At 45.6% G+C, this 17699-nt stretch overlaps 1 protein-coding gene across 1 annotated transcript in view; it reads right to left on the reverse strand.

The window, feature by feature from the left end:
* ANXA13 (annexin A13) overlaps positions 1 to 16478 on the reverse strand; it is a 184603-nt gene extending 168125 nt beyond the window's left edge. Inside the window, exon 1 of the mRNA XM_069621588.1 lies at positions 16412 to 16478. Coding sequence (XP_069477689.1) covers positions 16412 to 16426 — 15 coding nt within the window. The 5' untranslated portion in view covers positions 16427 to 16478. The remainder of the gene's footprint in view (positions 1 to 16411) is intronic.
* Between the last annotated feature and the right edge of the window lie 1221 nt (positions 16479 to 17699).

Consider the following 17699-nt stretch of genomic DNA (forward strand, 5'->3'; position numbering starts at 1 on the left):
GTCAAATGGCATCACTTCCTGTGATGTCATCAGGGGGTCAACGGTCATGTGATGTCACGTCCGCTACCCCTGGCATTTTGGTGAAATGACGTCCCTGCCAGGCGAGAACCTCTGACCATATCTGTCGACATCAATGAGTCTACCCACCAGTGCCGGCCCCAGGTCTGCCAGCGCCGTGTGGGAGAGTTTTCGGTGAAATCGCCCCTATCCCTATTCCCCTGGGGATTTCCTAAATGTCCGATTGTAGAAAATATTAATTAATCGATTAACTAATCAATTAAGTTCATTAAAACGGCAGGGAAGTATTATAAATACCCGAGAAAACAACTTTGGTGATGTGCTAATGATCAGAACAAAACACGCAAACATAGGAAACTTTTCTCACTGTCCCTCGGTTCACTAAATTTAAAAAGTCAAAGCGTTCAAAAAAAGGCCTACCGCCAAGTAGGCGCTATAAAAAAGACATGGGCTTTTGAAAATCAGGATTATCGATGGAATCACACTAAAATGAGGTACGAAAAAGTTCGAAAAAAATGTATGTTCTGTTTCTTTTGGGTAAAGTACGCCTTGGAGGAGCACAATATTTTCACTGCTTTTTTGGGCGCGATTAGTGACGCATCAGGAACTCGAGGAGTCCTGGGTCCGTCATTAATGGCGCCAACCCACCCAAAAATGCCTTTCAAGAACAAGTATCAGCTGTACGACGGAACTGCGCTCCCTGTTGCTCTTGTAAAGTGTGTTTAAGGGCGGTGCCTGGCGCAGAGCTATCTCTCATGATGGGCACTGGTGACGAACCTCTTCACCGATACTTCAGTTTACATGACACTGAGCTGGAGGCAAAGCGCGCTTTATTTGCCACGCCAGGGAGGCGGCCTTTTGCAGCCGCACCCCCTGAGCGCCCCTTTAGCCATTGCTGCTGCCCACGCGGCCTTTTACTGCCATCGCTTTGGAACGCTATCCCTTAGATAAGAACCTTCAGAAGGGAAGCTGCGCACTACTGCACGCTAACTCAAACTCTTTGAGAATTCAGAAGACTTTGGTCCTAACTGGAGAAGAGTCATTAATGAATAACAATGTAGCAATTGGAGGTTTTATGGTTATGGTTATTGCGTGGGAAGGCCCTCGCTGGGAAAGCGTGGTCTTTTCCTATCTTGGAAGGCCACGCCACCTGTGCAATCGGTACCGCTCAGTGACAGGCCCTGCGCTTGAGTCACAGAGCTCCCCCGCGGCGGAAGGCCTTAGGACCCTGCTCCTATTACAGGAGTTGAAATTGACAAGCAGTTTATGATGAATTCAGCTGCAGTTCGCACTGCCAAACCTCTCCTTTTAGATGAACTCCACTTTGTCTCCCACTTCCGTTTCCGGAGTGCGGTGCCTCCCGTGTTCTTGTTGAGGAGCTTGACGGTTGGGGGAGGGCCCCCTCAGCAAGGTTCGCGGTGGGGGTGCCCAATGTTTGGGTTGCGCCACTGGATGCACCCCATGTGCAGAAATGTCTACTTAGTTGCAGAAATGTGCAAAGAGAGCGGAAGAGGCCATGTGATTCTGCGTATCAAGGAGGTGCACGTTCTGGAGCCCTTAGTGATATGATATGATTGGCTATTTATAACGCACTTAATACCCAGAAGTTTCTAAGCGCAGACCCAGGGATCAAATCTGTGTTGCTCTGTGTCGTCTTGCTTCCAAGGCAAGCACGTTGCCCCTGAGCTATCCTCCCGGGATAGAGCTCAAAGGGATGAAATGCAAATTCTATCTCTTGCGCCAAAACAAGTTTTGCAAATCTGCCCCAAATATTATTTTTCAAACAGTCGAACTCTCATCGGTCGGCCTTCAGATTCCGGTGGGAATGCATAGTTGAGTCTGATGGGAGTAGCTGAGCAAGCCTTCATCGTGCGCCCCACCTTGAGCAGCTGTTGAGTTGCCACCAGAAACATGTCCTTCAACGCGTGTTTGTGTGCGCGAGGTTTGTAAAGCATGAACCTAGCTGGGACGCAATGGGGCGGTGTACTGATGGGGTGCACGGGTGTAGCCGAGGGAGCTGAGATGTGGAGGTGAGCATGGGAAGGGGAAGGTCCACAGGAGGAGAATTGGGGCTGAGTGGAGCGATCAGTGACTGGTGAGATGTTCTTTCCAGGCTGGGGTCTTCACTGCTCCCTGAAGTGCTGGAAGGGGGGGGCAGTCTAGCATGCGCTGGCAACTTGCTCAATGACCATCCTCCAAAGTCTAAGTGCGAATGCACCTTTTATTCCTGGGGGAAACCTCCACACATATCCGCCAACGCATGGTACTCTTTGCCCCTCCTTTTACCCCAGGGATATCTTCAATAAGCAGTATATTCTCGCAGAAGGACCCTGCGCCAGGCAGCCATTGCTCGGTTACATTGCAATCTTGCCTCTATTGTGCACTGCATTGCTTTTTTCCTAAATCATTTAGTACAAAGCATTTTAATGTGTTTTGCAATCGTCACTTACTCTGGCTGATCAGTTATTCCAGGTGTCCATTGAAATGTCTGCCTTGCCAGCATTCTACTAATGTATTGTTTCATTTGATACGAAGCCATGTGACAGTGATCATTTTCTGGGATCTTATAACAGTTATGTAACTGGTCTGGATGATAATTGCTTAATCTTACAACTGTTCTGCTCTTAAACAGATTGTGACAATACACATAATAATGTTAATATTAACTTGTTATTCATATAGCGCTTTTATCCAAAGCACTTGACATCGAACATTTCTATATACAATTATGTTTACCCAATCGAAATTGGCACTCATTTTATTGACCTCGGAAGGATGAAAGGCTGAGTTGATCTTGCTGGGATTTGAACCTGTGACCTGCAGATCACACACAGATCACAGCAGTGAGTGCTTACCCCACTGAGCTATCTTACTGTCATTCAGTGGCATAAAGCGTATAAAAAAAGACTGCACAAATATAAAAAGCCAATAGGCATTTTGCATCTCTAAAGAAACACTGCATCTCTTGGATTCGAACCCCATGTATAATGGAAAAGCCTGCACTTTGACAGCGAGTTCTGCCACATTGCCCTTAGCTACCTTTCACCACCAGGTGCCATGATGTATGATGGGCACTGCACCCTTTCCATGTAATCCTGCAGGGCGAATAGCCGAGGAGCTCAGTCTAGTGTAGCTGAACTTTGAGCCCCTGCCTAGATAGTTACAGGCTGGTACCTAACACTGATAACCCACCCGTCAATTACTTCAATGACTATGACTCATAGCTAAATTAAGATCCGCGATGACGGGGGCCAATAAACTAATCAATAGTCATGCTGATGTGGGTGCGGTGGCAATGATTGCCTTGCTCAAGGTGTGCCCTGCAATATTTTTGCAAGTGCTTTACCACCTACCACACCTCAATGTGTATCCTCTTCACACTGACTGTACACAGAATTGCTCAACACCGAGGCTGGATACACTAGTTTGACGAAATAAAAGTTCTACCTATTACAGGGTGGCAACAGCATGAGGATTATGGTCTCAGTTAGGTGGTCAGTCTGGGTGCGGGGCATGAACAGACATAAGTGGAACGCTTTTCAAAAGACTGCAACGGGCCCGACCTTGTTGCTCCGGCGATACTCTGACTGAATGTTACCCTAGTCTCCATTGCCCAGCAATCATGGACCTTTCCCAGATCATTATCCCAGGCCAGTATCCCCAGGTCAGCATCCCCAGGTCAGTATCCCAGGTCAGTATCCCCAGGTCATTATCCCAGGTCAGTATCCCAGATCAGTATCCCCAGGTCATTATCCCAGGTCAGTATCCCCAGGTTATTATCCCAGGTCAGTATCCCAGGTCAGTATCCCCAGGTCATTATCCCAGGTCAGTATCCCCAGGTCATTATCCCAGGTCAGTATCTCAGGTCAGTAACCCCAGGTCATTATCCCAGGTCAGCATCCCCAGGTCATTATCCCAGGTCAGTATCCCCAGGTCAGTATCCCAGGTCATTATCCCAGGTCAGTATCCCCAGGTCATTATCCCAGGTCAGTATGCCCAGGTCATTATCCCAGGTCAGTATCCCAGGTCAGTATCCCAGATCAGTATCCCCAGGTCATTATCCCAGGTCAGTATCCCCAGGTCATTATCCCAGGTCAGTATCTCAGGTCAGTATCCCCAGGTCATTATCTCAGGTCAGTATCCCCAGGTCATTATCCCAGGTCAGCATCCCCAGGTCATTATCCCAGGTCAGTATCCCAGATCAGTATCCCAGGTCATTATCCCAGGTCAGTATCCCCAGGTCATTATCCCAGGTCAGTATCCCAGGTCATTATCCCCAGGTCATTATCCCAGGTCAGTATCCCCAGGTCAATATCCCAGGTCAGTATCTCAGGTCAGTATCCCCAGGTCATTATCCCAGGTCAGCATCCCCAGGTCATTATCCCAGGTCAGTATCCCCAGGTCAGTATCCCAGGTCATTATCCCAGGTCAGTATCCCCAGGTCATTATCCCAGGTCAGCATGCCCAGGTCATTATCCCAGGTCAGTATCCCAGTTCAGTATCCCAGGTCAGTATCCCCAGGTCAGTATCCCCAGGTCAGGGCCCCAGGTCAGGGTCCCAGGTCAGTATCCCCAGGTCAGTATCCCAGGTCCGTATCCCCAGGTCAGTATTCCCAAGTCAGGGTCCCAGGTCAGTATCCCCAGGTCATTATCCCAGGTCAGTATCCCCTGGTCAGGGTCACAGGTCAGTATCCCCAGGTCATTATCCCAGGTCAGTATCCCCAGGTCAGTATCCCAGGTCAGTATGTCCAGGTCATTATCCCAGGTCAGTATCCCCATGTCAGTAGCCCGAGGTCATTATCCCAGGTCAGTATCCCCAGGTCAGTATCCCCAGGACATTATCCCAGGTCAGTATCCCAGGTCAGTATCCCCAGGTCAGGGTCCCAGGTCAGTATCCCCAGGTCATTATCCCAGGTCAGTATCCCAGGTTATTATCCCAGGTCAGTATCCCCAGGTCATTATCCCAGGTCAGTATCCCCAGGTCATTATCCCAGGTCAGTATCCCCACTACAGGGTAGTATCAATGCACTCATCAACATACCTTCTAAAAGCACCTTGCCTGTGTTCATGAACAGCAACTCCTACCAATCACAGCATCACTGAAAATACAACTACATCTTACAGACAACAACCTCTATGTGCCCACCAACATCATCAGGCTTTTATATAGCGCCTCTTGTCAAATGCCTTCCACTTCGAAGTGCTGTAATAAAAAGTGCTATTATGGAACTCGATCTAGCAATATTAGAAGGGCCAAGAACTGAGCCGCCCTAGCTGGGATTCTGACGTGTGAAATGCAGGCTTTCCCTACGTGTGAGGAGAGAGTACTTTGCAAATTGAGTTTCCACCAGGTCTGTGTACACCCACAGCCCTTCCGAAATGTGCCTTGCTGATATCAAGCTCAGTTTTTTCAATCTCAACTATGTGCCTTCAGAACTCAGATATAAAAAAATTGAATAGGAAGATTGTGGGGGAAAACATCATCATGTGTTGCTGGCACCTTGTCCTTCCTTCCTCCTCGCTGGCCGGAGATCCACTCGGCCCCCTTTGGTGTAGTGTACTAGAGTAGAAAACTACGAAGGGTAGAGTATTATCTGACTTTACAGAAAATATTAAAAACTCATATTTTCTCCATAGCAAGACACTAGCCATTCACAGAGTCGCAGGACTTCCTCGGCACCATGATGCCTCCGGGCTTCCGTTCCCACATAGCAAATCGTGCTAAATACGAATCTGTCTGCTGATGAAACCCAGTTCCAGGGGGGTCTTTGCGGAGAATCAGTGGATGCACTGGAATTGGTTGAGTGCTTGGAGACAGTGCAGTTGTGGAAGCAGGGCAACTGGCTATGCCAAGAGGGAAGACCTTCTCGCAACCCTGTGCCTTTCCTGTTCAATGGCCAAGCCATGCAGGCAAATCTCCTATCCCGGTGGAGTCAGTCAGGTGTGTCGATGTGATCTTTGGTGGACGTCTTGCCTTTTGCCCTGGTGCCAATGCAGTGGCCAAAGTGGCTCAAGATCACTGATTTAATGTCATCCAAATATGGGCGGTGTTGCATAAAACCCCCAGAAGATATTAGTCAGTCAGTGGGGGTTCCCAAACTACCCTCATTTACGTCAGCATTTGGACGAAAAATAAGCATAGATGTGAATCCGGCTTCTCATGGTATCTTCTTCTCCAGCAACTATCACCTTGTTCCCGAGGGCCAAACTGCAAGAGCTGGCTGCCAGTAGAGGAAGAAACCTGCAAGGAATTGTTAACTCTGATAGGATAGGTTATTTATAACGCACGTAATACCCAGAGGTTTCTAAGCACGGACCCGGGGATCGAACCTGTGGTGCTCCATGTCATCTTGTTTCCAAGGCGAGCACGTTGCCGCTGAGCTATCCTCCCGAGACATGACTCTGATGTGGGAAATGGTGACAGGGGCCGCGCTTGCCCCATCTGGCGGAGGGGTATGTCCCAGTAGGTGCTCTGCACTCCAGCAGTGAGTTAAAGCGGAGGCACTAGAGGTCCAAGAGACAACGTTCAGGCGGCGAAGATCTCAACGTGGAGGGAATTTACCTTTTGTAGGTTCCTCATCAACCATTTCGCACGTCAATTGTTATTGATGTTTAAGAATGGATTACAACGCCACTGTGGGCCACCGGGCTGGTTAGACTTGGTTTGTGGCCCAGAATATGGTTTTTTCTAATGGTTTCCTTAACCATCTGGGTGTTTTCACTGTTTCATGTTTCTCAAAATGTCATCTATCTGAGAGTCTTGGTGACGTTTTGCCGAATTTTTCACACTTACTAAATATATTTTACTATTTACTATTAAACCCATATATTCTAAACTACATCAGGTGTAAACTGTCGACTATATCAACCACTTAGCATTGAGAATTCTAGTTATTTATTTAATCCTTCATGCATTTCTTTACAATACTTTACACTAGGTGCTGCACAGCACTTAGAATGGGGCACTAGACGGGAACATCCAAACACAGCCCAAAACAGCAATTAGTGAATGAAGACTCCCCTTGCCAACCCCATAAAGATGACTTTCACATCAAACAGATGCATTTTTCCCGTAATTTTTTTAAGTCCCTGTGAGGTCTTTGGGGTGTTCATTGTCAAATAGGCCTGTTTTGCTGTGATAATTGTAAGGAGAGAGGGTTGTCAGTATATACACACACACACACACACTTCTGTTAAGAAAATAGTGTGTTCAAAAATCAATATTGCTATTAGCCTATGGGTTGTCTGGGCTGCATGGCTAGTAGGGAGAACTACGCCATGCAACCCCAAATCCCATATATTTACGAACTCTAAGACGAAAACGAATTCCCTTACCCTTGCGCCCTGGTGCATATATCTATATATATATATATATATATATATACACACACACACAGTGTGCCTGCCTGCAATGGTAAGGAAATCCACATTCCACTGGTCTTTAATGCGTAGTTTTAGCCACTTAACATCAATGTATTTATATTAAAGATGAACATGGTACCTTTCCAAATATTTTTATCCACATTGACATTTTTCCAATTGGCATTGCCCCAGTTGACAGTGTCTACAACAGGTCTATACAATTGTCATTGCCCCACAGGATATTCATCCTGTCGAATTTTCCAACCAATTGACATTATCCCAATTGACATTGTCTATATCAAATGTGTGCAATTGTCATTGCCCCACTTAAAATCAATCTTATAGAATTATCCAATTAGCATTGCTAGTATTGTCTTCCTGTGTTTCCATCTGTTTATAATTAAGTCCATTTTCATTCGGTATTGCTTTACGTGCTCATCAAACAGGCAACAGTCAGTGCACCGTGAATTGCAAAGTAGGCCCCCACTGTCCGTTCCCAGTGGTGGGATTCCCAACTCAACCAGTCCAATGCAGAGGAAGGCGTGGCGACAAGCTCTCCTGCTTCAATATTGGTGAAGACGAGGAGCTCTGGGAATCCACCCACTATTCTGATTTGAATCCCTCCGAAATCAAAATTTAGCCGACTGAAAATATCCAATACTAGCAGCGGTCCAGTAAAGTCAAACATGGAGGACATGATTAGGGGAGGGGTCCATAAATGGCCAGAAGGGCTTGCTTCAGCTCCTACCACACATACAACCTTTCAGAGAACCGTTTCTGCACAAAAGACACCAGTTCTCAGTTCTCTAGGAGGTTGAACGTGCAGTGGCAGCTGTATCAGACACGTCTGACCCTTTTCCAGAAAGCTTTAGGGTTCAGACACAAGGTGTTGAGCTTGATTCTGTGCTGCCTCCCTGAAATCTAGAATAGGTATCAAAATGTCCTCCACGCAAGGTCCTACATTCTGGAACAATCTAATAACAGATCAAGTAAATCTGCTCAGATTCAGGAAAACCCTTAAATAGAACCCTTTTACCTAAGATTTTGACTAAGTGACTGTGCGGGGTATCTTTGAGGATTGAGAACATACCGAGCTCCGCACTCCCATATGCTGCACACCTACTTTTAGCCCTTTCATCTGTCGAACTTGGATGTAACTCCTGTCTAGCAGTGAATGCTATTCAATTCAATTCACTTGCACGCCCCACTCTATTTATTCACACTTTTTTTAGTCATCTTCCCCATCACCCACCATTCCTTTTTTGTACAGCACCTGCAAGCGACTCATTTATATTAGATACTAGCAAAAAGTACCCACACTCTGCACAGGTTCTATAGACAGTCATTATAACACACTCATCGATTGTTGAAAATCAATGATCCTGTAGCTCGCTGTTCCAAGTCTCTTATCGCTTGATATGCTTTGCACTCTAAAGTGAACTGCACTGAGAATGGGAATGTGTCGCTGGCTGACATACCACCGAGCAGACGTGGAGGGGAGACGAGAGTTGGCGTGCTGCAGCATAATGGGACCTTTTGTGTGCTCTCACCTCCTGGTGCATCACTCTGGCGCGGTGCAGTGCGTTGCGGTGCAAATATCTCGGAAACGGTGCATCCTAGGGATTTGAAATGTGGTTTTCAAGGCCTATGAGTTCTGTTCCCCGCGTCAAGACGTTTACAATTAGCTCTGTCCAATCCTTGTACGACCACATTGATGTTTTGTTAATTTCAAGCAACGGTCTCATGTGTGAAGGGGCTGAAATAGGTGGACAGGTGTGGGGTGGCCAAATGTCATGTAGCCAGTAATGTCCGCAGGGTCCTAACACGTAACTATGCAAAGTTTGGTGTGGATCGGTGGAACGGTGTGGGATGTATAAGGAAAAAACAAGCCCATTTTTTGCATTATATAGACAGATGTTACAAATTCCCTCTACATAAGCAAATTACTGATTATGTTAAGATTTTACTCTGGTAACATTCCACTTCCTCTGGTGTATCCTCTTTCCTTGTAGCTAAGGGGTGCAGGGACCCTTCTTGCTTATGGAGAGCCATGCCGCAATTAATTTACAGTAATGCCCTATAGAACTAACGCTTTATCCCATTATGAATTCGCCTCTGGCTGTGGGTTTAGCGCCTTCTGGCATGAATAGAAATGCTCTATTGAATACATAATATAATAAATGAAAATTTAGATAGAGTAGCCATGAATTGCTATACCTACGAAATCCACATCCCCCCGTTGCCTTTTCGTTAACATCTTTGGTCTAACTTGAGGGCAAACATCATTCACCAACACTTGCGCCGGGACTATTTGCGGCAGCGCAAAGTCTTCTAGCACGGGCGCGCCTGTTAGTGCCTAATGTTGGGCCCAATCCATGGATTTAATATCCAGATTACAGAAACTTTGCACCGGTGCAAGTGCAAGGTTTGCACGGTATTAGCACCAGGGCAAAGTTTGCCAGATTTTTAAAAACATTGGGGCACATTAATAAACCAATGCACCTTGACAAGTGCAGTTTGGCATATTAAAAGCACCAGGGCTAAAATTGCCCGAGTGCAAAAGAGATGCATTTTCACCACATTTTTGCACCAGGGCAAAGTTTGCCCTAGTGCTAATACGGAATGGTATTGGCACTAGGGCACATTTTGCTCTGATGCACAAATGTACCTTTTTGGCACTAGAGCAATTTTTGCCCTGGTGCTTTTAATATGCCAAAATGCACTTGCCGAGGTGCAATGGTTTATTAATGTGTCCCAGTGGTTTTAAAAATAGGGTAAACTTTGCCCTGGTGCTGATACCGTGTAGTTCTGTAATCTGGCAGAAAGGTGAACCCTCGCGCTGTCACCTGAGGTGACTGACCCGGCTGCGAGTCAATCCGTGCCCGTTACTTCCGATGCGAGGCGACACATAGCACACAGACCTTCAGCGACGCTCCAGTGAGGAAAGCCGGGTTAATGACCCTGCCAACGGAAGCCATGATGTATGTGAAAGCTCAAAGAGGAAACTATAAGTTAAGATAAAAGTGACGTGACGTAACGGCAGCCAAGGAGCTCTCCAGTCACCGTCAGGCATCCCTGGCTTTGGTCTCAGGGGATCATTGTTCCACATTTTCCCTGATGGGCCTGGGCTGGCCTGCACTTCCCATGATGCACAGCGCTGTTATCTAAAAAAAAAAAAAAAAACACAGCAGTGGCTGACAGTGACACCCCACGGGCCCATGTGTAAGCGTTGTGACAATGTGCACAGCCAGCCGTGTTTTTTAACACATAAAATTTAGCAGTTGTTTGATACATTTTTTATTTTGTCGAGGGTGCCAGACTGCGGTTCACCACCTGTCAAGCATACAACGTTTACGGACAGCCCACAAATAAGTCTTTCAAATGATAACATTCTGTGTGGTTACACGTTCGCACTGTTTTTAACATTTTGACTGACTCCAATTGTCAAATAAAAACGAGAAGAGAATTCTTCATAGAAGTTTTCAAAGTTTAGTAACCAGAACTGAAAGACTTCCAGACCAATTCCAGCACTTTAACAACACCCAGGAAAGCACCTTTCTAACTTCTCCTTCACCCATTTTCTCATCCTCTGCCTATAATGTCTTTCATTGTCGGATTGTGTGGTATCACCTACATAAAGGCACTGAAGCACCTTGTTTTATTTCGGGATGCACATCTATAAATCACAATAATTAAATAAATAAATGCAACAACAACAACAAAAAATGTTTCTGGGCATATTACCCCTTGCCTGCTATCAAAGCGTCCGTAAGAGTAAGTGTCGCAGACAGACACGGAGGTCACCGCGGCTTAACTCTTCCAGGTCAATAGACGATGTAGTTCCAGGTAAAAACCTCAGCCAACACAATAGATCCTTGCTGCCAGTTACCCATTGCTTACACACTGCCAGAATCCTATCCCGGAAATGTATAGGTTAAATAAAGAGTAGGACAAAACTCAGCCCGGCACGTGCGCAGGACTTTCCCTATGCCACCGAAGACTCCCCCATACTGACCAGCCCTACTATTGCGATTTCATTTTGTTGGAGGGCTTTGTGAGGTGCCAGTTGCTGTCCACGGGACATATCTAGGTGGAAGGTTTGCCTGGCACAGGAGGACTGTCGAGTATACTCTTCAGCATGTATACTGGAAAATATGGCTCACCCTGTAGAGTTTCCTATTAAGAGAATGCTTGTCTAAATTCCTGGAAATTATCGGGGACACTTAGTGCATATGTGGCGTGGGGAAGGGTGCACCCATTCCCCCCCCCTATTTTATTTCTGTGTGAATGTTGCTTCGGGATTTAAACTATCTCTCACAATCTTACTATATGAATGGTACACACCGATTGGACAATTGTCCTACAAACAGCTTACATACAATATCTAAGGCCACAGAGGGGTGTTGCTAGGTCTGGAAAAGATCCGGGACTAGGCTAATGACGGAACTGTCGGGACTCGGGGCTAGCTAGCCCTGTGGTTGTAGGCCCTGAGCTTCTATCCAATTTCTCAAGATGGCACAGAGTGAACTTTAACAATGTCACGCCATTCACCCGGTGCCCTCAGATCTTCATTGATGAGACGGGTAAGGCCAAAGGAGCATCTGTACCCTCTCGCCACATGGTTGCCCAGTCTAGACAAAAGCTCTAGTAAAATCTTTCTTTTTATGGCGCATTTTTAGGAATAAAGGGTGTCTTTTTTTCAGTACAGGCAAATCTAACTTGCCATGGAATGCCTACTGCATTTTCATGAGGTGGGCAATGCAGTAGGCATTTATCCTTCAATTCATCCTTTAGACCCAAAAACGGAAAGTAGCTGGTCACTCAACAGTGGCAGGACTTTTTGGAGGGTATGCCACCCTGGATGTCTCCCGGCACGTGCCCACAGGAGTGCACATCAGGGAATAGCTGGGATGGGCAGATCGGTTTTTCCTCCGCTGGACCTGTGGGCTTTCAGATCATGTGACGCGAGAAGGCCACACAGTGCGATGAACTTGGATGCACAGATCTGCTGAGCTTTAATGTGGCTAATCCACTCCTGAAAAAAAATACACGCCGCACGAAGAGTGAAAGGTTCTGGTAGCAATGTAAACAGCCTGACTCTGCAGTCCTCCGGGATATGAAAATGCGTTCCAAGGTGGCAGAGAATTGTTCAAAATGTCATTGTGGAGAGTCAGGCGGGTGATAGCAGCTGGCATTTATGTTTCTGGGGTGGGGTAAAACCCCTACTGGAAACCAATAGGTTCAGAGCCGGTCGATGGGCGTATTTGTAGAAAAGAGACATGCAGTGATTTCCTATAGGATGATGGCTACAACGCCCCTCGATTCCTGGTGCGACAGGGAAGATGGGGTAATTGTTACAGACTATCTCATCAAAGTTGGGATGGAGGAGTCGTTGAATCCAGTTTATCAGATGAGAAGTTTGTTCAGTTCTTTGGTGGAGATCATAGGTGCCAAGGGCGTGGTTAATGGCTAATCTGGTGTTGATGATGCCGCATCACAATGCAAGGGCGTTAACCTTTAACACGCCTAAAGTCAAGGATGTATCATTCTGAGGGGCAGATCATTGAGTAACTTTGACTGATAAGATAGATCATATCAGTAAATGCAGCCATGGCACGAATATGTGTGCAAAGATCTATGTGGTAGCTACACATCAGGGGTTTCAACCCCAGCCTTGTCCGCTCAAATTCTCATCCTGCCAAGGACGATAAAAGGAATATCATTGAGTTGGGACATTTGAAAAAGCAATGTTTAAGCTAAAGGAGACATGTTCACTCTTGGTGTTTGCTACATATTTGGGTTATTGGGTGAACAGAAACTCCATGAACACCTAGAGTTGATACTCCTTAGATGTATTTGTTTCTAAAAAAAAAGGATCTATGGGGATATCATAAAATCCAGCCTGGATATTACTCCTAACTGTGTTAACATGTCCAACTCTTATTGTATCCAGGCCTTTGAAGGCCAATTCAAATCTTTTGTGTGAAGGATGGATTAGTATCGTTGATTAATTAAGATAAGGACACCACATCCTTTCTCTAGACAATGCGTAACCATGCGCTGATCTGAACCTTAGTACTGTCCCAATTGGACTATTTTAATGGTGAATGCATTCCCCTGCTTCGATAGTGGATTTGTAAATTGCTCATCCATTTCCCAGGCCCTGTACTTGGCCAGAATCAGTGAGAAGATGTCAAGCCTGCACCTGTAAAGGCTCCCAATTCATATCCGAATACCAGTCAGCATTCTGTCTAGCATGCACACAGCCTTCTGGGAAAATAGCCTTCTGTTTATTAAAAAGAAAGATGGACTCCTGATGCACATCTGCAAAGAACCTCATTGCTCTGGACAAGCTCACCTAGACAATAGGGTTCCATGTGTTAATATCGCCCCAAAAATATCGCCATACAAAAATATCGCCATATTTTTGTGGAGATATCGCGGCATGGAACCTGCGGGGGACACCCCCGCAGCCCCTGTATTATTTTAAAAGAAGCGGGGGGCACCCCCGCTCCCAAAAAACCCTAATATTATCCACACTAAAAATAAATATCACCTATGGCTGTTCCCGACGACCATATATACAGCGATATTTTTGGTGGGGATAATATTACCTGATATTGACGATAGCCATTTATAAAAGCTAGTGGGGTTGCCTCTGTGTGTATGAGGGTGAAGGAGGCTATCAACCCATGTCCACACATGCAGGGAATTTTAATTTATGTACAGGCCTTTCTAAAATTGCTTTTCCCGAAGCACCAAAAATGAGAGATGTTAGTAGCCAGTTTAGGGGTACTAATTTATCAACCCACGGCATCTGAAAAGTTATGTCATTTCTGATAGGATTTTAATTAGTGATCTTCAAGTTGCAAACAGATATCAATAGAAGAGCTTAACTCGCTGAGCTATTTTACCAGCATTCCAAGCTAGCATCTGAAAATAAAGACAGCCTTCTTTCACACAAGCTCTATGTTTTTACTCTTGATGGGAGCATTGCTTCTATTGAACAACCTTCAATGGCCATGAACCTGCCTTCGGGTGATAACAGAAAAAAACACAATAACGAAGCGACAAATATTGTTCAGTTTGTTATATATTTAGGTAGTACAAACTGCAAGGCCCAATCATTAAAAAATAAACATAAAAACGAAGCAGATTTTGAGCTCTGTGCTTTCTTAACACGAATTACCTCAGTATTAAAGTTATGTTAGGAACAATAAAAGCACACCTTGCATTGTAACATCAGTAGGATCCATTTTGTAGCATCAACCGTTTGACTTAAGCCACCCGCACCTACCAGAAATCCGTTACTTGCCCTGCTCACACCAAGGAATCAGCACTAAATCTATCCTTGAGAAAGCGCACTTGAAGTGCGAAACATGTGTCGGCACCATCTGCCCTATTATCATGCAACCAACACCAATAAAAAACGACACCCCTGGATATGGACATCTAAACACTCAATAAGATGAACTTGTCATAAATACAAATTCATCCACTGGCGCGTTGGTACACTCCACTCTATATCCTCTACTTTCAGGATGTCATATAGTTAGACCAGAAATCTGCAACCTGCAGCTTTCTAAAAGTTTTGGACTATAACATCCATGATCCCTCACATTTAACTAACTTGCTAGGACTGATGGGAGTTGTAGACCAAAACTTTTGGGGAGTCAAAGGTTACAGACCCCTGAGTTAAGCCATACACACTGCATGTCACCATTTAAAAACTAGGCACATTTTCTACTAGGCGCTTTGCTAGCACGCATTACCCCAGTATCACACGACATCAGGAACAATGCCTTTCACTATGAACCTTGGATGATATTTGAATGCCTGGTCCCCATCAGCAAAGCCTGACAATGTTGAGTCAATGGGGAGGATTTTGTCTCGGGAGGATAGCTCAGCGGCAACGCGCTCGCCTTGGAAGTAAGACGACGCAGAGCAACACAGGTTTGAGCCCTGGATCTGCGCTTAGAAACCTCTGGGTATTAAGCGTGTTATAAATAATGACAATGTGTAAAACAATTACCATCGCGATGCTCTGCAACTTTTGGCTGCAATTTCCATCAGTCTAGTCAATGGTGAGGGATCGTGTTAGACGCAGTTCAACATACCAGTGGAGCTGCGAGCTGCAGATCCGTAAGATAGGGGATCTATATAAATCCTTTTGCATGTCGGGTTGCCTTGGGGCAAATGCTTCTTGCAACAGGATACTCTGATAGTCTAGAGGGAACACTTTTGATGCTGCACTTGACCCTCTAAGGTCGACCTGGGATAGATAACCATTGTAGATGAGAGTCAGAGGCAGCAAGTAGTATAACACAAAATGACCAGGCCCTCTAAAAACCACCCTAAGGGTCCCTGAAGAATCAAACAACCACTAAAGATACACAAGTATTAGTCTGAGTGGAGCATTCCCAGACAGAAGCCCTTTATCGTCCCTGTCCCGCGGAACAATTGGGACTTCAGGTGCCTTACTGGTGATACCTTTATGCTGCCAAGAGTCCCAGTGGGCACTATGCCAGGGACCTCTTTAAAAAAGTGTGCCTGGAGTTCGCTGGGGTGGGGCTCACAGCTCCTGCCAGACCCCTCATAGACACATACTCACAGAACCAATACAAATTCACAATCTGCCCTAAAGCCAGCCAACCAAACCACGCATGTAACACCGCACAGGCAGTCCACACTCGTTACCGCATGTTAGTTTCATAGACATAAGTAAAGTTACTTGCAAAGACTGTATATAAACCAATCAATTTCCCTCATTGTACTGAATACATCAGTAGAAGACACACGCGCCTTAAGTCTAATGCCATTCAGCCGCATTCACGGTAATTCAGCCTGTAATGTTTTATTGTATTGGTTATTTATTTGCAATGCAAAAACCCGCAATGCACTTCAGGGCGCATGTGCAAACCTTTGCAAATTGTTTTTAGTATGTTTTCAGGGTGCAGCATGCTTTAAAATTCAAAACTGCCCTTCCCAGCCCTGGCATTATCTTTGCTAAAAGGTGTCACTGAGGTACTCACGTGGAAGTTTCCCATGTCTGCCTGGCTGCTGGCTGCGGGATGTTGGCAGGGCTCTTGTCAAGTACACGATGGGAAGCAGCACAGTCAAGGTTTATAACATCATCTGGTTTAATCAGTAACTCTTATGGCTGGGCAGGTGGGAGCAGCCTATACACACACCCAGGCCTGCCTTCTCTGAAACACTTCCTATGGAATTCTCAAACCTGCATGCATTGGATTCGGCATTTCTGTTCATTTTAAGGGATAGATATGCCACAAAAATATATTATTTATGCATTTTTATGCAGCACGGGGGCATTGAGGCGCTGTTACAGGAATATGTCTCTTAGTTGCGTATTTATAATGCGCTTCATACCCAGAGGTTTCTTTGCGCAGACCCGTGGATCGAACCGGTGTTGCTTCATGTCGTCTTGTTTCCAAGGTGAGCGTATTGCCGCTGAGCTATCCTACCAAGACAATATGCACAACATTACCCTACAACCTTTCGGCTTCCGCCTTCCAATTAAGTTTATCCGAAACACTTCCATATAGCTTACAAACAAACACAAAATAAACGTTTCAATATCTTCAAAAGCAATTTGTTTGACATAAATCATCGTCATCATCATGACATCAAAAAAGCGTACATTTTATGTAACAATTAAAAGTGATAATAAAAACTCATAGAACATGGACCAGAAATATACTCACATCCTGATTTATGGAATTATCTGCGCGTAAAACACAGATTTGCGCGCCATTCTGCCCGAAAACCCCTGTTTGAGGTATGGGGATTTTCGGGCAGAATGGCGGGCAAATCTGCGTTTTACGCGCAGATAATTCCATGAATCAGGCTGTTAATTTGGTAAAAAGAAGGATTTTGATATTGTTGACATATTTGTATCAGTGAACATTTCCTACATAATCATTAGATACATTGATTGGCAATTCCGCTCCATTATATTCCATTTCTTGACTTAACATTATAGGCGCCTATTTGCCTTTTCCACACCACATCTAACAGGCAATAGGGCCATGCGCTGCCGCTTGACATGCTGTTAAATTACATACATGTGATGAAATGACAGCTGCTCTGCTCTGACTCTCCCCCTTTCAGCCTTAATGGTGACGCTGCCTTTCCCCAGCTGGCGAGGGGCAGCGCCACCATTAAGGCTGAATATGTGAGGCACTGTCCCCTGCCAGGCAAGCCTATAGAAAATAAAGACAGAGATCACCACCCTCTCCCCTATGGGGAGAGGGTGCTGATCTCTACAAAAGGCTGCCTGGCAGGGGTGCCTGTAGCTCATTG

Source organism: Ambystoma mexicanum, chromosome 5q (genome assembly GCF_040938575.1).
Source record: "Ambystoma mexicanum isolate Mex_15411 chromosome 5q, UKY_AmexF1_1, whole genome shotgun sequence".
Taxonomy (NCBI): domain Eukaryota; kingdom Metazoa; phylum Chordata; class Amphibia; order Caudata; family Ambystomatidae; genus Ambystoma; species Ambystoma mexicanum.